General features: G+C 39.4%; 3 protein-coding genes across 6 annotated transcripts; 2 read left to right on the forward strand and 1 right to left on the reverse strand.

The window, feature by feature from the left end:
- Positions 1-672: 672 nt before the first annotated feature.
- On the forward strand, positions 673-2,247 carry dynlt5 (dynein light chain Tctex-type family member 5). 2 transcript variants are annotated; one of them, XM_026314190.1, is made up of 5 exons: positions 673-724; positions 1,104-1,247; positions 1,366-1,457; positions 1,641-1,765; positions 1,859-2,247. In XM_026314190.1, the coding sequence occupies exons 2-5, from the start codon at positions 1,135-1,137 to the stop codon at positions 2,060-2,062; spliced, it is 534 nt and encodes a 177-aa protein (XP_026169975.1). In that variant the 5' UTR covers positions 673-724; positions 1,104-1,134; the 3' UTR covers positions 2,063-2,247. The 2 variants fall into 2 exon arrangements, with proteins under 2 accessions (XP_026169975.1, XP_026169974.1); XM_026314189.1 differs by having other exon boundaries at positions 676-728.
- Positions 2,248-5,052: 2,805 nt separating this feature from the next.
- Positions 5,053-13,316, forward strand: mier1b (mesoderm induction early response 1b, transcriptional regulator). Of its 2 annotated transcripts, none has more exons than XM_026312626.2 (13): positions 5,053-5,101; positions 5,818-5,842; positions 6,506-6,654; positions 6,777-6,965; positions 7,666-7,795; positions 7,922-7,989; positions 8,547-8,619; positions 8,763-8,914; positions 9,530-9,611; positions 9,766-9,860; positions 10,067-10,194; positions 11,141-11,268; positions 11,573-13,316. In XM_026312626.2, the coding sequence occupies exons 1-13, from the start codon at positions 5,093-5,095 to the stop codon at positions 11,881-11,883; spliced, it is 1,539 nt and encodes a 512-aa protein (XP_026168411.1). In that variant the 5' UTR covers positions 5,053-5,092; the 3' UTR covers positions 11,884-13,316. The 2 variants fall into 2 exon arrangements, with proteins under 2 accessions (XP_026168411.1, XP_026168412.1); XM_026312627.2 differs by having other exon boundaries at positions 10,148-10,194.
- On the reverse strand, positions 13,209-16,536 carry LOC113133758 (UDP-N-acetylglucosamine/UDP-glucose/GDP-mannose transporter-like). Of its 2 annotated transcripts, XM_026312628.2 has the most exons (12): positions 16,043-16,533; positions 15,608-15,641; positions 15,426-15,512; positions 15,245-15,312; positions 15,088-15,159; positions 14,923-14,991; positions 14,713-14,815; positions 14,528-14,620; positions 14,371-14,438; positions 14,200-14,278; positions 14,036-14,118; positions 13,209-13,953 (listed from the first exon to the last, which is right to left on the reverse strand). In XM_026312628.2, exons 1-12 carry the CDS (start codon positions 16,441-16,443, stop codon positions 13,887-13,889), a joined length of 1,224 nt encoding a protein of 407 aa, XP_026168413.1. In that variant the 5' UTR covers positions 16,444-16,533; the 3' UTR covers positions 13,209-13,886. The 2 variants fall into 2 exon arrangements, 1 of the variants encoding a protein (XP_026168413.1); XR_003296013.1 differs by lacking the exon at positions 14,371-14,438 and having other exon boundaries at positions 13,898-13,953; positions 16,043-16,536.
- Between the last annotated feature and the right edge of the window lie 48 nt (positions 16,537-16,584).

Here is a 16,584-nt window from a genome sequence, read left to right on the forward strand (position 1 = left end):
GTAGGGATGTTTTAGTATTATTTTTATTATATTTGTTTTGGATTTAAACCTGGGGTTAAAAGATCATTTTTGAACTTGGAAACAACTGAGATAAAGAGGAAGCCTTTAAAGTGCGATCAGAAAGGGAAAGGAAATCAGGAAATCTTCAGTTTGATTACATGCCTAAAGCCCCAGCACAGCCACTAAATGGACCATGTAGTGAGATTTTTTAACCATAGTAAATTAGACATAAATTAGACAATCACAATAAAGCAACATGTAAGTCACTATTTTTTTACATTTAGTAGACTAATAGACAGTCGATGGATTCAAAAAAATAATTTGCAGACTAATCAGTAATGAAAATAATAAAATAATAATAATAAAATAATAATACTAGTAAAAAAATAAGTTATAGCCCGATTCATGACTTTTACTGTTGATTACGATCACTGCTGAAAATGAGGCAAAGGGAATGAATGGCTGATTGAGGGAACGGTAAACAGAATAAAGGTTTACAGAAAGCCACAACAATAGCTCAGCTCTGTGGCCGTGCATTCAACACTCACTGACCGATAAATGGTAAATTATCCATTGATAACCTTTTGTTACAAGAAACGAGATTCACGTGTCTCACGAGACCCACTACATGGAAACCATGGAAACTCCTCCCATTGACCGATGACTGGTTGCCATGACGACAGCACGCTGTATGTGGCTACTACTCGATTGAAGAGGTCGTGAAGTAGGTAAAAACGTGTTAAATTTCCTCAAGTTATATTTCTGTCTGGGCTGACATAGTATGTCCTGTAAAATTAGATTTTTCACTTAGCGTCTACACATATAATTGTTTATTTACCAAGAAGCCAACGCCATTACGGTAACTAATCCTAAAAGCTAGCCGTGTTTGAATCATTTTAACGTTAGCCTCTCACTTTTTAACTTATGTAAGGTTAACTAGCTAGCGTTTTACATTTATGTATCTGAAGGGTTTTTACTGAAAACATGCACGTGTTTGTGCTGGATTAGTTACTACTGTACACTAACTGCACCGTGTATATATGTTGATAATAATTGCGCTAACCTCAGTTTATTTATCGTTACTCGTGGTGTTTATCCTGTAGCTAGAGAAAGCTAAAGAAGAGGGGGGCTGTCATGTCTGAGTCGCTTAAAGACAAAACCCAAAGAAGAGAGAAGAGGGCAGCTAAAGTGCCCTCAGAGGCCAGCCATGGAGTAAGGGCCAAAGAAACTACTGGCAGGACTAAAGAGTGAGTATATCTGCCTCGTTTTATCATACCTGATTGGCATAGGAGGGACCTGATACTCAGAAAGCATTTTCAATCCAGATTGGTTGATTTGGAGGTTTGCTCTTTAAATGGCTTTCAGCTCTATAAGCACTGTGTCATACATGGACGAACTAGGACACCATGATGACAATGCTCGGATGGTCGTGACAATGGAGAACACCTACCAGATGGGTGAGATACCATTGACCCTAATGATAAGCACTCTGCACCACAGCATCGTCGCCAGCTACACATGCTGCTGTTTAATACAACAGTGGTCTGATATAGATTCTTTACCATATGAATCAAAGCAATCACACAGAAAGTAAATGTTAATCTGTCGTGCTGTTATTGGTTTTGCCTTTTGAACCACAGGACCTTATAAACGCTTCCCTGTCCCTGTTGTCACTGACATACTGAAGGATGTGCTTACCAGTTACCTCCAAGAAGAAAAATATGAAGTAGAGTGGTCACAAAAAATGACAAAAACAATATGTGAGGTAAATGATAATGAAAAGCTGATTCATGCAGCACCTTTAAAATAACTGAATATCTGCTTTATCAAGACTGATTAATTTCATTTATCCTCCAAGGTGATAAGAGCCCGTGTGAAGGACCTTATGATACCCAGATATAAGATAGTCGTCCTGGTCCACATTGGCCAATTCACTGGGCAGAGCATGCAAATCAGCAGCCGCTGTCTGTGGGACGCATCTAACGATACTTTTGCCTCTTACTCTTTTAAAAATAGCTCTCTGTTTGGTGTTGCAACTGTCTTTGCTGTTTACTTGGAGTGAATCATAAACATTGAAAAAAAAAACATGCAATCTGATAACTACACAGGTAATTGCTGTTGTTAGATGATTTCTTTATTTCCTATGCTTACTTTGCCAAGTATTAAATGATAAAACAACCATTTGTAACCCAAATTCATGCTGTTTTTATTTATGCAGACAAGTAGAATTAAACCATGTTATCCTAACCATTCCTCAGATTATTTTTCAAACTAATGCTGCCAGATGATAACCTCCTCAGGATGTTCCCTTTTAGCAGAGCATGGAGAGGTCATTCTTTTGGCAGCCTAGTTCACAGCATACTGTTATTAAAGCCTGGCTCTGGTCACGCCACTGACGATCTATGGCTGGCATATCTGTCATCTTCAGGAGGTTTGGCTCCCTGTTGCCTGCGAAGAGATATCAACCCTTGCTTACCACAAATCAAGGTTCATATTTTGTAATTTGGTTTAGAGTTGTATATTAACACAAATCAAGTGATTGTGTACTGACCATCTGGTACAGCGTCCTCTTCTGCCATCAGTCTTCTCCACCTGGATCCTCCACAGGTGTATACCAATGCCCGCAGAAATGCCCGGCCACACAATCTCATTGTGTTTTTGCTATCCTCTGTCTGAACCTGTGTTACAAACAACACACAGAGCAGCATCGCAAGCAGGAGTAGGAATCTCATGGAGCTATAAGATGTGATACTGCAGAGATGTTATACACTGAAGACCTTCTTTTGTTGATTCTGAGAAAATGTCTGTGCCAGTCAGTTCTTTTATGCTGAGTCTCCAGTGATGTCACTGTTTGAGGTAGTGGAGTGAATTATCTCAATAACCATCTTGTGTTTTTAACAACGGAAGTCACCCTGGCCATTAGGGATATGTGTGGGAATCTAGGCCATGGCGATGATCACTAACTGACTACATTTTCGTAAATGTTAAAGAGCAAGAATTGCTCTTTTATGTCTGAACTGCACATTTTTTATTACCATGGATTTAGTAAAGTGTTTCCTAATGGATCGCCTTGGATATCCATCCTGCAACAAACTGAGCTGATGGCTCTATACATAGCAACATAGTGCAGTGTGTGGCCACTATCATGAACATAAATCAGTGATTCTGAGAAGAGACACTTACATTGACCAGTACACTTGTCAAACAGAACTGTGTCATGAAATAGAGTTAACTTCAAAACAATAATTACTGCCCCAAGTCTGCATATTGGAGTTGGGGATAATAACCAATATCAATTACATAGTTTGTATTATAATTACATCTATATTACTTGCAAAACACGAGCATGATACTTCACAACACAGATGATGGTCACAGTATAATATTTTCTACATAAGATTTTATTTGCTGAATGAGCATCATGTCTCTGACACCCAGTGGACAGAAGTCCCAGTAACTTCTCCTACTTATTTTACAATCTTAAATACTTTATCTTTCAAAATTCTAGTGTATCACATATTTCTAAAACTCATCATTAAACTCAGTCAGAGCTCAGGGCCTGATGCAATGTGAGTATTGGGTCTGTCAGGTGTCTTTTTAGCTGTTTTTATTAAAGCAATAATGAACCCTTTTCTTGGCAGACATAGAAAAACACAGGTGCAATTAAAAACATGAATGATGCCTCACTCGATTTAGTTTTTAGTCCCACAGTTCTGGTAATGTGCAAGCTGGCTCACTGTCATGGCTCACCATGAGTGAAACTGAGCCATCATTGATGTTATTACTTCCACCTGTGTTGTGTAAAATGAGACAAATGAGTCCTGATTTATTCTCTCCCTGTAAATATTCAACGGTCATCACAGAGACACATTTTGTTTATAATACAAGGGAAAAAACGCATTTGGTACCTGGGATGGACTCAAATCAGCAAACATACAATGCTACAAAGCATTAGTCAAAATGTCTGATGGGAAATACTCTCAACAATATGTAAACAACTTTTTTATTTTATAAGACATAACTTTTTTTTATTAAGTTTTTACAAACACAGCCAGTTAAAGTGCAGTTTTGCAAGAGCAAAAAAACAAAGGAGCAAAACATAAACCTAAAATGAATCGGCTGTTCAGGTAAATGGCAATGCTGATGCCAAAGTCTTCTTGCTTAAATGAGGTTTTCTAATATTAGATAGATGCTTGTTGCATTATGTTAGGTCTTCATTCACCTCACTTCTGTCCTCTTAACAAACATTCAGTTTTATCTATAGCAGAATGTTTGGTTTACAATAAAAAGTCTTCTTTCTTTGAATGATCTTAAAAACTTGAATTTGTTTCTTATCTGATTTATCTAGTTTCATTATTTTTTAATAGATATGTTCAGAATATTTTCTCTAGTTTTTCTCAGTGGGTTAATATTATGGATCCTGATGATGGGAAAATAAAGCTGAAAGCCTCAAACACCATATGTCCATTTACATTTTAATGGTGAATATCCCGGAGACAGAGTGTTTTATATATGGCATTCTCCTCTTTCATCCATCCATCTATCATCTATACCCACTTATTCCTAACCAGGGTCACGGGGATCAGCTGGAGCCTATCCCAGCTCTCTCTGGGTGAAAGACAGGGGTCCACCCTGGACAGGTCACCAGTCCATCACAGGGCCACATAGAGACAAACAACCTCACACGCTCACACTCACTCCTATGGGCAATTTAGAGTCACCAATCAACCTGACATACATGTTTTTGGACTGTGGGAGGAAACCAGAGTACCTGGAGAAAACCCCCTTTTTCATGTCACTGCCAATTGATACGGACAAACAAAGCTTGAGAAAAACAAAATAATAACTAGGCGATTTTTTTGTTTTTAAGCAGGTTATGAGCCTACATTTAATTTTCTAGACAACGATCTAGGACAGACAACATCTTTTCAAAAGCTGTATATATTTGTTGTTTTTAACAAAAATACAATAATGACATAAATCCCATAATAACACGCTCCTCGCCGTGTATATTCTTGATACTGCAGGTGGGCGGGGCTCCACATCCGGGAACTTTTTCTGACCCCTGACGTGACCCTGCAGGATTGCAAACATGGCGGAGGTAAGAAAGTGAAATAAATATTCCGAAAAAATAAATTTATAACGCAGGCTAGTCCGTTCAGTCGAATGTGCACATCGTTTGTGTGTTGTAGCTCGAATACGTCAAATTAAGAAGCGGTTGTTTGCGTTGCTAGATAATGGCTATTTCTCGACACAAACATGTTTAGTAAACTTCGGGTTTAGCTAAGATTAGCTGCGCTAGCCCTGGCAGGGTTAGCGACGGCACTTGGCGGTTTTGTTAAAGAACACTTCACTCTCCCCGTTTACGCTTTTCATTCAGAGTGCTTACGCGTTGTTTAGGTGTTGTTTTGGGGACACAATCTGCGGTTTAGACTAAGCGTAACTTGAACGTGTTAGTTAAAGAGAATTAGCTTTTAAGTTGTAATGTAAGTTAGCCAGATGAGTAAATGATCGTAAGAAGCGCAGTGAGAGAGAGCAGGCGGTAAACACCTCTGGTCCTCTGGGCTTACTTTGCTGAGCTGCGTCCTGCATATTCCCGCAGGAAGTGTTGATAAGCTTCTTTGTTTCTTTGCAGTCAGTACTTACGGCACAAGGTCGGGCGCGCTTTTTCTTAAACTCCTAGAAATGCCCCCCCCCCCTGCACTGCAGTGTGAATATGTTGCCTATATGCAGCGTTTCTTTTTGTACATCCAGTGACATGTTTGCCTTTGAAGCTGCTGTTTAACTTTATTTATGTTCATCTTTTCTGTTTTCCAGCCCTCCGTCGGGAATTCGAGCCCAGGTACATCAATCTGTAGCCTTTCTGTTGTTTGTTTGCACAGCACAGGTTTGAAAGCTGTTGTTCAACCTGCATCTAATACGTAGTCATTTTAATACTTCATGCACATGCAAAAAACAGTAGTCCATTTGTATGATAAACGTTTGCTGATGGTATGTTTACACCATATTTGTTTGTAAACAGTAAAATGTTTTAGACATGATTATCTTAATAATATAAAATGCTTATTTTGTGACTACCAGACAGATCCATGTGAATATATCTGCAATTTCTTTATTCATGCTCAGATAGGGTGGTAAGATTATATATAATCGACTACATTCTGAGAGGGTTTATATCCTGGTATCAGTCCCTTTAATAGCTCTTCCATTGTGGGAAATGCTTTAAATAAGTATGACTCACTCATGGTGATTGCAGATTTAAAGAGCATTGATTATTAAAACTAAAATTCTCACATGGGTATTTTAACTCTAAGAGTTTTAACAGAATTTTGTATATATTTTACAATATCATGATAGTAGATAAGATTCATATCACCTGTTCTTATGCCAGAGTATATATGCATTCTACTTGCACAGTATATAACCTAAATATTTTAATGGATTTGTTCATAAAGAGCTTAAATAAAAGTTTTTGTTTAATTTTTGGGATTTTTTTTTTTTTTAGGAGGTTCAGCAGGTTCCGATGACCATGATTTCGACCCATCAGCAGACATGCTTGTCCATGACTTTGACGATGAACGTACCTTGGAGGAAGAGGAGATGTTAGAAGCAGCAGATGAGACTAATGCCAATGAGATTGAAGATCTTGCACGGGTGAGTTTCAGTCTCTGAGCACAGATTTGGTTTTGACAGCCTTGCCTGATAAAAACTTAAAGGTTAGCGTCTTCCTGAGCTTCTCTCCTATGGTTCAGAAGTGTGTGTATCTTATAACACAGGAAGGAGAGATGCCCATTCATGAGCTGCTCAGTCTCTATGGTTATGGGGGTGGTTCACCAGCAGATGACGATGAAGAAGAAGAGGAAGAGCCAGAGGAAGATGATGATGATGATGAGGAAGAGGACGAAGAAGAGGACCTTGACAATGATGAAAGCAGTAGAAGCACTGGCGAGTTGAAACGAAATGAGGTAACCTGTATTCACGCTACACCTAGTTGTTGTTAATGAATAATTACTTTCATTGACCTTGTGCATGTTAGAGTACCCTTTAATCTTTTGTTAGAGCAGCAACAAGACAAGAGCTGGGCAACTGGGCTATAGAAGGACAGATCTCAGTGTTTCCCTTAGTAGTAGAGGATAGTTGGGAGGTCAGGGATGTAAACTAACCAGCTTTGGCTGTGGGTTCAGGTTGGTCCATTCAACATAGGTGTCAAATTCTAAGCTAAAGGTATAGAAAGCATAAAGCAAGGTATAGAGAGCAAGATGCTCGACTTTGAAAAGAGACAACTGAAGAAATACCAACCTTTGGTTCTGACATCCCTCCAGAGCCATTTCTCCAGAGTTCATGATGCCACACTGCCAAGTGCCAAGTATACTGAGGAGTATCTTTTTTTTTTTCCATGAGAGAGAGAACATTGAGATGAGGGCTACAGCATCTCTCATGGCTCATTCAGATGTAACTTATCTAATAAATATGTAAGAATTATATTGGCAAACAAATCCGTCCCAGACCAAACTGATCGGTCCAGCGGAAATACGACCACCATAGTGTCACTTTTTTAAGCCCCTTGTGCGCTCTCAGTTGTCTCAAAGCTGGAGTTATAGCTGTAACTTTTGTAGTGTTGAGTCTCCTATGTCATTTTGTACCTTTTGTTTTGGTGTGTTTTAGGGTGAGGTTGTGAAGAACTCATCAGGACAGAGGGATGAGGCTCAGGCAACATCTGAGTGTCGCACACGGCAAGTCAGATCGCTTGGCACAGCAGAACTTATTCGTCCCCAGAAATTAATGTATTTTGAAAGTATGTGTCTTCTCTTCTTCAGTTTTGTATCTGTTTACTTCTGTATGTTATTTGTCTCTACTAAAAAACACTGCAGATTTTCTTGTGAGATATAACTGGTTAAGTGGACATCACATTGTGCCTTAGGTAATAATGATGCAGAAGAGGAGTCAGATGAAGATGAGGACTATGTTCCATCTGAAGACTGGAAAAAGGTAGGTATTTATTCATAGAGCTCCCTGATAGCTGAGTGATTAAGACAATACTGCAGTTTTGTCGCAGGTCTCCCACTCCAGTTCTCAGGTCTCCCGCAATACCAGTTTAAAAAAAAAAAAAAAAACTCATCAGTCAGATTACAGGGGGACTTTTACTTTCCCCACCAAGGCCCTGTTATCAGAAGAAGAAAGCATGTATTTTTTAATCATTTAACACCTACATCGGATTAATTTACACAAAGCCTTCTTATTTATGTCAGAATATGCCTTATCAATTTGGTTAATTCTTTTGACTTTTAGAAATAGACAACTATCAATGTGTTGTATTCATGGCTTCAAAAAGTGTGGCGCTCAGAAACATACTGAACCTCTAATACAGATGCTTTTATTTACATTGGAATAATATGTTACGAAAATCCAAATGTATGCAGATAATGTGTGTCTCTATGATGCAAAGAAAAAAATACAGTTGAACTGGACTCCTGTCTATAATGTAAAGTAATGATTTACTTGGTCCCAAGTCTATGCTCAGTCTTAACTGTGTTTACGGCCAACAGGAGATTATGGTGGGCTCCATGTATCAGGCAGAAACACCTGTTGGCCTGTGTAAATATAAAGACAATGAAAAAGGTGAGCTGGCTGGTTTGTTTTTCCTGTTAACATCAACACATTTAAGTCTTAACCCTTTATGGGTTGCGCATTGGATACGTAGAATAAATTAAAGTTGATATAAGATTGAGGTTTGTTCTGTTCTCTGTAAATTTGTCCTGTAGTTTATGAAAATGATGACCAGTTATTGTGGAACCCAGAGTGTCTTCCTGAAGGCAAAGTAGTGGAATTCTTGACAGAGGCATCGAGGCGAACAGGTGATGAGAAGGGAGTGGATGCAATTCCAGAGGGATCTCATATCAAAGACAATGAACAGGTGAGATAATCACATCTGTAGCATCTGTACCATTGGCTACCTTTTTTCCTTACTGTCCCAGTAAATGAATATATTGCACTCAGGATTGCGGGTATATATAAAGCCTGATTTAGCTTATTTGTAAGTTTTTTTGTTATGACGAACACTGACACTTATTTTAAATTGATTCCACATACATCCTTCTGCTGCCATACAAACGTGTAATAACACGCAGCTGAAAATAGTCCCCATCAAATGCAGTATTTCATTTCAAAAAACTACAATTCCATAGGCTGTAGGCTTTTTTTAAAAAAAAAATAAATAAAAATAAAAAAATCACATCTTGGTTAAGAGCAAATAGGCTTTGCACTAAACGCAACAGACTTGAGGAGCCAAAAATATCTAAGAACGGACTAATACATTTTCTTTTCATGGAATATTTTGACGTCAGTAAGACATTCAGAATAATACCAGCATCATAAAAAAAATCAGGTCGTTCTTGTAAATGAGAATTGGCTCTCAATTGACTTACCTGGTTAAATAAAGGCCAAACAAAGTAAAATAAAATTAGTCTTAATGCATTATGGATTTACAGTCTTCCATGCAGCTAATGTGAATGTGATCTTTTCCCTGTAGGCATTATATGAACTGGTGAAATGTGACTTTGACACAGAAGAAGCTTTAAGAAGACTTAGGTTTAATGTAAAAGCAGCCAGAGGTAAGCAGACTTTCTAAAATGTGTTTGTCATTTTATTGTCACTTTTCTCTGGTTCTTCGTGGCTGATCTATATTTGGATCATTTGAAGTTTATCTTAAAAAAAAACTTAATCTAAATGCGGATGCAACATTAATGCCCATATTCTCTGTAACAGAAGAACTATCTGTCTGGACTGAAGAGGAATGTAGAAACTTTGAACAAGGATTAAAAGCTTATGGGAAAGACTTTCATTTAATACAGGCCAACAAGGTAAGAAAAGTGTCTGAAAGCCACATTCATTAACCATGTTATGACCATACTGTATATTGATTAAGTATTGATGGTGAGAATTTTCAACTTATATTGAAGACTCCCAGACATTAATTTAATTTGTCTCTTGCTTGTAATTATACTTACTGTGTCTTCAGACGGTGGTAATAATGGTCATTTCATGTCTGCTGAATTAAATCTTTCAGGTGAGAACTAGGTCTGTAGGAGAATGTGTGGCCTTTTATTACATGTGGAAGAAGTCTGAGCGTTATGATTTCTTTGCACAGCAAACCAGACTTGGGAAAAGGAAATACAACCTTCACCCCGGTGTGACGTGAGTTTTATTTTTTTCTATATATGGTCGTGGAAGATAAACATGAAAGAAAACAAAAGATGATAGGAGATCACAATGACATGTCAGCAGATTTTAAGGTTGTGCATTCAGAAATTACTTTAAGTACAAGTCATATATTTACTGTGTGGAAACCCTTCTTTGTTGTTTTCTCCCAGACATGGATTTAATCTCTGATAACAAATGTATGCTTCCCCTGTGCAGTCCTGCTTGCTACTTTCATGCAGATGTCTTAACCATGGTTAATTGAGAAAAACATTTTTATTTTAATACACATCAGATGTTATACTGAAATGTTCCAGTACTTAAGTATTATTGTATGAGGAAACATGGGGAGTCTTACATCGTTTTATACAGCCTATGGTGCTGTGCAAAGACAAGGTGGATCACTGAGTAGGAAATCTTAACCTGATATGTTAGAAATTAGTTAAATTAGTTATGTATGAATGTTGTCTGTCCCTCTGTAGGTGTACTATAACAATGTAGTGCCATGTTCAAGCTATAAAAATAGTCCAGTGTGTTATTCCAGCCAAAGGACTTGTCCAACAGTGAAGCCAGAATCAAATCTTAGATCAAGCTGTCAGTACTGGAACTAACCTGTTTGCTCAAGCCAACTTTAACCTGGTTAATGGAAACCAGAAAAAGTATAGAATACCTCCTGGATGTGGTAACTTATGACACCACCCTGGCAATTACAGCACTGCATTAACCCACAGCAAAGGACTGGGACTGACTACTTGTACTCAAAAGGAATAATAAGATTTGGAATAATAAAAACCAGTGTTCAGTATTACACTGGAACTAGTAGCCACTTAAAAACCCTGTTAGGTTGGAATAATGACAGACCTGACCACACATTTGGTTGTCTTGAGGTATATCAGGAGCTGAGCTTGTGTGTAACATTTTGTGTGCTGCTGTGTGTCATTAGAGACTACATGGACAGATTACTGGATGAGACAGAGAGTGCAACATCCAGCAGGGCGGCATCGCCTCCTCCCACCACCTCAAGTAGCAGCACCAGCCACTCTGAGAGGGAGGACAGCAGCAGTCAGAACGGTGAGCTAACGAATACAAATTATGTGCACTCACAGCTCAGATGTTTTTCTTTTTCACATTTAAACCTCTTTTTTTGTCTTCATTACCATCAGTTTAGTTTTCCCAGGTTGTAATTGCCAGCCCCCTACATTTCACTTTTTAGATATCTACAATCACTGGGGGCTGTTTCCTAGGAAATAATGGTTTCTTTTGAATTAATGTTTATAGACGAAGGCAGAAATATGACTTACATCCCAGAATCTGCTCAGTAAAGGTGATCTAACCCTTTGAAATACATCAGACCAATCACTTTTGTCTTTGACAGGGATTGCAAGCCACAATTCGAGCCATCCATCAGACGGAGCCCAGTTAGGCCCAGCAAATCCAGTCAAAACCGAGTCTAACGGTCCCTCCCATCAACAAGTGGAAGCTTCCCCTTCCATTTCGGACAGCAACTCTAATGGCTGCAGCCAACCCACTGCACCAAGCCACGACAGAAATGGTTCTCTGGAGCCTCAGCTACAGCACAGAGACATGGCAGCGGTGGCAAACGACAGACCGGCCAAGAGGTGCAGGATGGAGGCAGAACCTGTGGGTCAAAGTGAGGTGGAACCATCCAGAACACAGAACAACTGAAATCTCCACAGCTCTGTGAAACTGACTAATAGATGCTGATATGAGGTGAAAAACTTGCCCCTGCTTCCCCATATTTGTGCAGAGGTATGGGGTAGGGAGGATGAAGATGATGGACACTGATGGCCTGGGAGCAAAGACTCACTCTAAAACAAGGTCAAAGGTCACTGAAAGTCACACTTCGAAGAATCAACCAAACTGCAGCTAGTCATCCAGGATGGGCAGTGGCTGCCCTGTCCCCCTTGTCCCTCCACCTTATCCATGTACCATCTGCCTGCAAAGCTCATCCCAAAGTACCACAGCTCCATCATGTCCTATAAAACATCTCCACACATCGTCTTTATTCCCTTTTTGGAGACGGACAAAATTTGCCAAGAATTTCCTTTTTCTATTTGTACTCAAAGAAAAAAAAATCACCTGTGATATTTTTTTATACAGAGATATTTATATTTTTTAACAAAAAAAACAAAAACAAATCTATGATGGGTAATTACTGTTTAAGCATTTGCTGAAATGGGATGTTTTAAACAATTTTGTGCTTAAGTTGTCAAAAAGAGGCAAAGTGACAGCCAGTGCACTGGCACTTTGATTGTATGTTTCTCATCCTTATTGAGGAGGAGTGGTGACAAAAGCCAGCAGATTTACATTTCCACTCCTTTACTTTTGAACCTGCTCTGGCCTCTGTCACAGCTGTTTGTTTGATCATGATAAATGAACCAACGGGTTAGCCCCCCCTGAGGTTTGTTTTGTGTAAAGCAGCCGACATCAGTGATGTCCTGTATTATAACTCATCACGTAGAAGATCGCTGTATTTTTGGATTTTCACAGTCAGTGCTTTGCTCACCGCTTTGTTTTTACTAGACAGAACGTCCGTGATTTTTATGTAAAGTTTGTATAGATTTCTTACCTTCAGCAGTTGGTACACTTTTATAAATGTGTGTTCATCTCTGTACTTTCCGGTCTTCCTTGTAGACTGCTTTTTTTTTTTTGCAGAGAAACCTTTCGCCACTGTTGCTGTGAGATGGATGTAATAAAAGAGTAGCCATTCCTCTGCTCTTTCCCTTCTGGCATGACTCTGCTCAGTCTGAAATGTTGCAGAGCCTCGTTATGTGCATAAAAAGCTTCATGTTGTAGTCGAGTGTGTCACTTACCTTTGGTTTGACTGTTTGTCCTTAAGTGGCATCAGAGCAGTGACAGACCAGGTTCACACGGGGGTTTAACCTGGGAGACCTTCATTTCTTTTGGTACAGTAGCTGTTCAGCTTAATACTTAAGTGTTTACGTTGTACTCCAGCTTTGAATTTACAGTCACAGATTAAGATAAGTTTGTCTCAAATAATGTTGACCATTTAGTCTTTTTTTTCCTTTTTTGACAATTATGCTTTTTATTTTTTTCTGTAAATTACAACATGAATAAAAATGTATTCCAAGACTGGCTATGAATAGAATAACATTGGCTATATTTAATAAATGTATTAATGAAGTTGAGTTGCATTATGACTGTCCAAGTCACAGTTTTTTGATTAACATTTACATTTGCTAGGTTCACGCTTTTTAGCGTTTTGTTTTTTTTTTTTTTCTCTATACAATGCCATATGTTCATTCAAAGAGTTATGAGTCAGGGTACCAGAACCAAAAAAAATGATCTATTTTACATTTTTCAAATATAAAAATCATTTAGACTAGATCAGTAAAAAAATAATTATAAAACAGTTAAGGCACTTTGTCCTATAAAAATAAATGTCTATCATTGCAGCACAGAACATGTGGCAGAAAATACATAATGATTGTAAAACATTTGACAACTATGACGAACAAACATGTATCCACATACATTGCAGTACATAGACAATATAATCTGGATGCCCAGTGTTAGATCAGGACCCAACACCTTTTCTATTCAATTTGACACAAAAATCTGAAGCATCTCTATTTTGTATTCCAGCCTGCCTGTACTAATAAAACCACTGGAAACAATTAGAGCAAAGGTTTTGATTCGCTGGATTTTCAGATGTTTTTGCTTGCTTGCTCCTGCGTGAAGGTGATATAGGAGTACACCAGGCTCCCAGCAATGCTGTGGGGGCGGGGGACTGATCACAAAATGTTCTCCAAACAGGAAACAACATTTCCCAACATTCTTTAAATGTTAATCTTACCTGATGTTTAGACCTATGAAGTTAGTCCAGGTGAATATGTAGTCTCCACCAAACACCATTCCAATGTAGGTCACAACAATATTCTGCAGGAATCAGAGTCACTGCACACATCTGCATATATGAATCTTATCAGTGGAGAGCGCGAGCAGCTTCGTGTAACTTACCTTAATGCAGCCCACAATGGAGGTGGTGAGTGCTGAGTTGTACTGAGTGCACAGCAGGATGGAGTACATTAAAATGAAGCTGGAAAACAGATTTAAAGCAGAATTAGACAAAAGCAGCGATGAGGGATTTACTTAAAAATGATGGGAGTGGGAGCTGGATATCGTGTTTACCCCATGACACAGGACAGCACAAACTGCACCACAAACAACTGATCAGACCAGCCAGTATAATCCAGCCCCTGTGCCCAAACACACAGAGACAGCAGAGATCTTCAGCACCACCTCACTACATTACACATACTAATTTGTGCTAGAACAATGGACTCACCGATTCCAAGTCCCCTGAGTAGTATGCGTAGGCCACAGTAGGGAAAATCATAATCAAAGCATTGTAGTACAGAAGCCCATATTTCCCCAGCTCCTGTGGGAACAGCAGTATATAATGTTTTACTAAGTCAAAGTAGAGGAAAAGGCAACAATCTATGAGGTGGTGCGATGAGCTGCTCTGCTCACCTGCGAGTCGAGTTTCTGCTTGACATAAGCCCCGCTGGCCGCCGTCAGAACATTGTTCAGCATTATGAACACGTATCCTTCAAGGTCAAAAGCTAAATCAGCGCTACAAAACACACAACAGGTTTAGGAACGAGATACGTGTTTTTACAGACCGTCTGGGAAACAGATAACAGTCAACATTAAAGGTTGCAGTGAAAGCGAGCGCCTTACCTGGCAGCAATAAACGCACCAAAGATCATGGTGAACACTGTCATTTTAATGGACGCTGAGAAAGTCTTTCTGTCAGCGAAGGCAACAGATCGAAGTCATTAAAAACATTCATTTGCGGGTGCAAGAACATTTTGGTTAAATGGTGCAGAAGAAAGTTGAACGTACTTCAGCAAGACTCCCTCAAACACCATGGTGAGCAAAATCCCGAACCTCCTCAAAACTGTAAACATGGGTAAACTAGGGGAGGAAAAACAATTTCATATATTGTGACAACTCTTAGTGAAATGCTGTGTCACAACAACCAAAGAAATAAAGGTCTTACTTCAGCCGTTGCGTCCCAAACAGTCCTGATATTTGATTTCCAACATAAAGCAGGGGCAGCGGGAACATCTGGAAACACAGAGAATATTGCATATGAATCATTACAGAGTTTAGTTTGAATCTTTGGTTAACGTGAGATCTGCTGCATAATCACTGTGGGTTTAAAGCACATCTGTCCTCACCTTGCGTGGTATACTGACATTCATATCTGGAAATGATATGACACCCAGCATCTTCCCAATCCTCAGGACTACAACTGTAGCCAGCATCTGTGACGTGACAGAAGCAGGGAGACAGCGTGCGGTGTGAGGCTCTGTTGCTGAGAAATCAGGTGTCAGTGAGGTGTCACCTCAGAAACACTCACCTGGCCGATTCCAACACATGTTGACGATGGGAATCTGTGGCAGGAACAGTTGACAATGAGGAAAATGATACAAAAACGCAAAATAAATGCAAGAAAAGTCTGCTTTTTAATCTGCAGGTCAAACTGTTTCACCTTCATACTCTATTTATTTAGGTCTGATTGTGATATTCTGTGAAATAACCTGGAAAGATTTAGGTAAACAATATATAAGTAAACTGTTTACCTGCCACCTGAACATAGAGCGACATTAAATAAACACATGATGACAAGTGGAGACACAAATTTGACAAATGACTGTGTTAAAGTACAATTTTGACTGAGGTACCAAAGGTCAAAAATATTTCCATTAAATGGAAACAATTTTAATAACTCAATAAAGATGCATGCATGCAATCCATCTGTCAGCCTGAAGCCGTCAAGGTGCTCGACCTTTACCTGTAGCTGGTGAGGACGCTTTTGTTGACAACAACGATGAGAAATGAACTGACGCCGTAAAACCCCGCGGCGGACAGCCTGAGGAGCATCGCGGAGCGGACTGCGGCTCCTCTGTTTGTGGAGGACGCTGCTCGGGCTGACGGCTCCGTGTCGCCCGCACCGTCAGGTCGACGCTGGCGGAGCTCTGCCATCATGCACGTTTTAACGAGCTCAATACGGAAGTCCACGAGTCCTCCTCTACCCACGCACAACAACCTCAGCAAAGCTACCGGAAACTCTAACGGCGAAAGCGGAAATGGAAGAAAGAGAAACATCTCCACTGTTTCATCGAACACTTTGGTCTTTGGGAGCTGGACGTGACGTACTGCCATGAACCAGCACACAAACTGAACTTCACACATTAATGCTCTAGTTCAGCTGTTACTGTCTTTAAGCTTTCACGTTTCATTTAACAACAGCCGTGTAGGGACATGAACCTGAAATTTAGTTCCGTGTTGACTCAATTTCAGGTTATTTTGGAGATTGTGTATTTCTGATTTAAA

The sequence above is a fragment of the Mastacembelus armatus genome, chromosome 17 (assembly GCF_900324485.2).
Source record: "Mastacembelus armatus chromosome 17, fMasArm1.2, whole genome shotgun sequence".
In the NCBI taxonomy this organism is placed as follows: Eukaryota; Metazoa; Chordata; class Actinopteri; order Synbranchiformes; family Mastacembelidae; genus Mastacembelus; species Mastacembelus armatus.

Excerpts from the sequence above, each read along its gene's own strand:
- dynlt5 (XM_026314190.1), top strand. The coding sequence starts at position 1,135 with ATGTCTGAGTCGCTTAAAGACAAAACCCAAAGAAGAGAGAAGAGGGCA. Across the intron at positions 1,458-1,640 it reads GGAGAACACCTACCAGATGG|GACCTTATAAACGCTTCCCT; the intron begins GTGAGATACCAT and ends TTTGAACCACAG. Across the intron at positions 1,766-1,858 it reads TGACAAAAACAATATGTGAG|GTGATAAGAGCCCGTGTGAA; the intron begins GTAAATGATAAT and ends TTATCCTCCAAG.
- LOC113133758 (XM_026312628.2), bottom strand. The coding sequence starts at position 16,443 with ATGTGTGAAGTTCAGTTTGTGTGCTGGTTCATGGCAGTACGTCACGTC. Across the intron at positions 15,313-15,425 it reads ATGTCAGTATACCACGCAAG|ATGTTCCCGCTGCCCCTGCT; the intron begins GTGAGGACAGAT and ends CTGTGTTTCCAG. Across the intron at positions 14,816-14,922 it reads GGTGCGTTTATTGCTGCCAG|CGCTGATTTAGCTTTTGACC; the intron begins GTAAGGCGCTCG and ends TGTGTTTTGTAG.
- mier1b (XM_026312626.2), top strand. Across the intron at positions 9,612-9,765 it reads TAATGTAAAAGCAGCCAGAG|AAGAACTATCTGTCTGGACT; the intron begins GTAAGCAGACTT and ends TCTCTGTAACAG. Across the intron at positions 10,195-11,140 it reads AACCTTCACCCCGGTGTGAC|AGACTACATGGACAGATTAC; the intron begins GTGAGTTTTATT and ends GTGTGTCATTAG.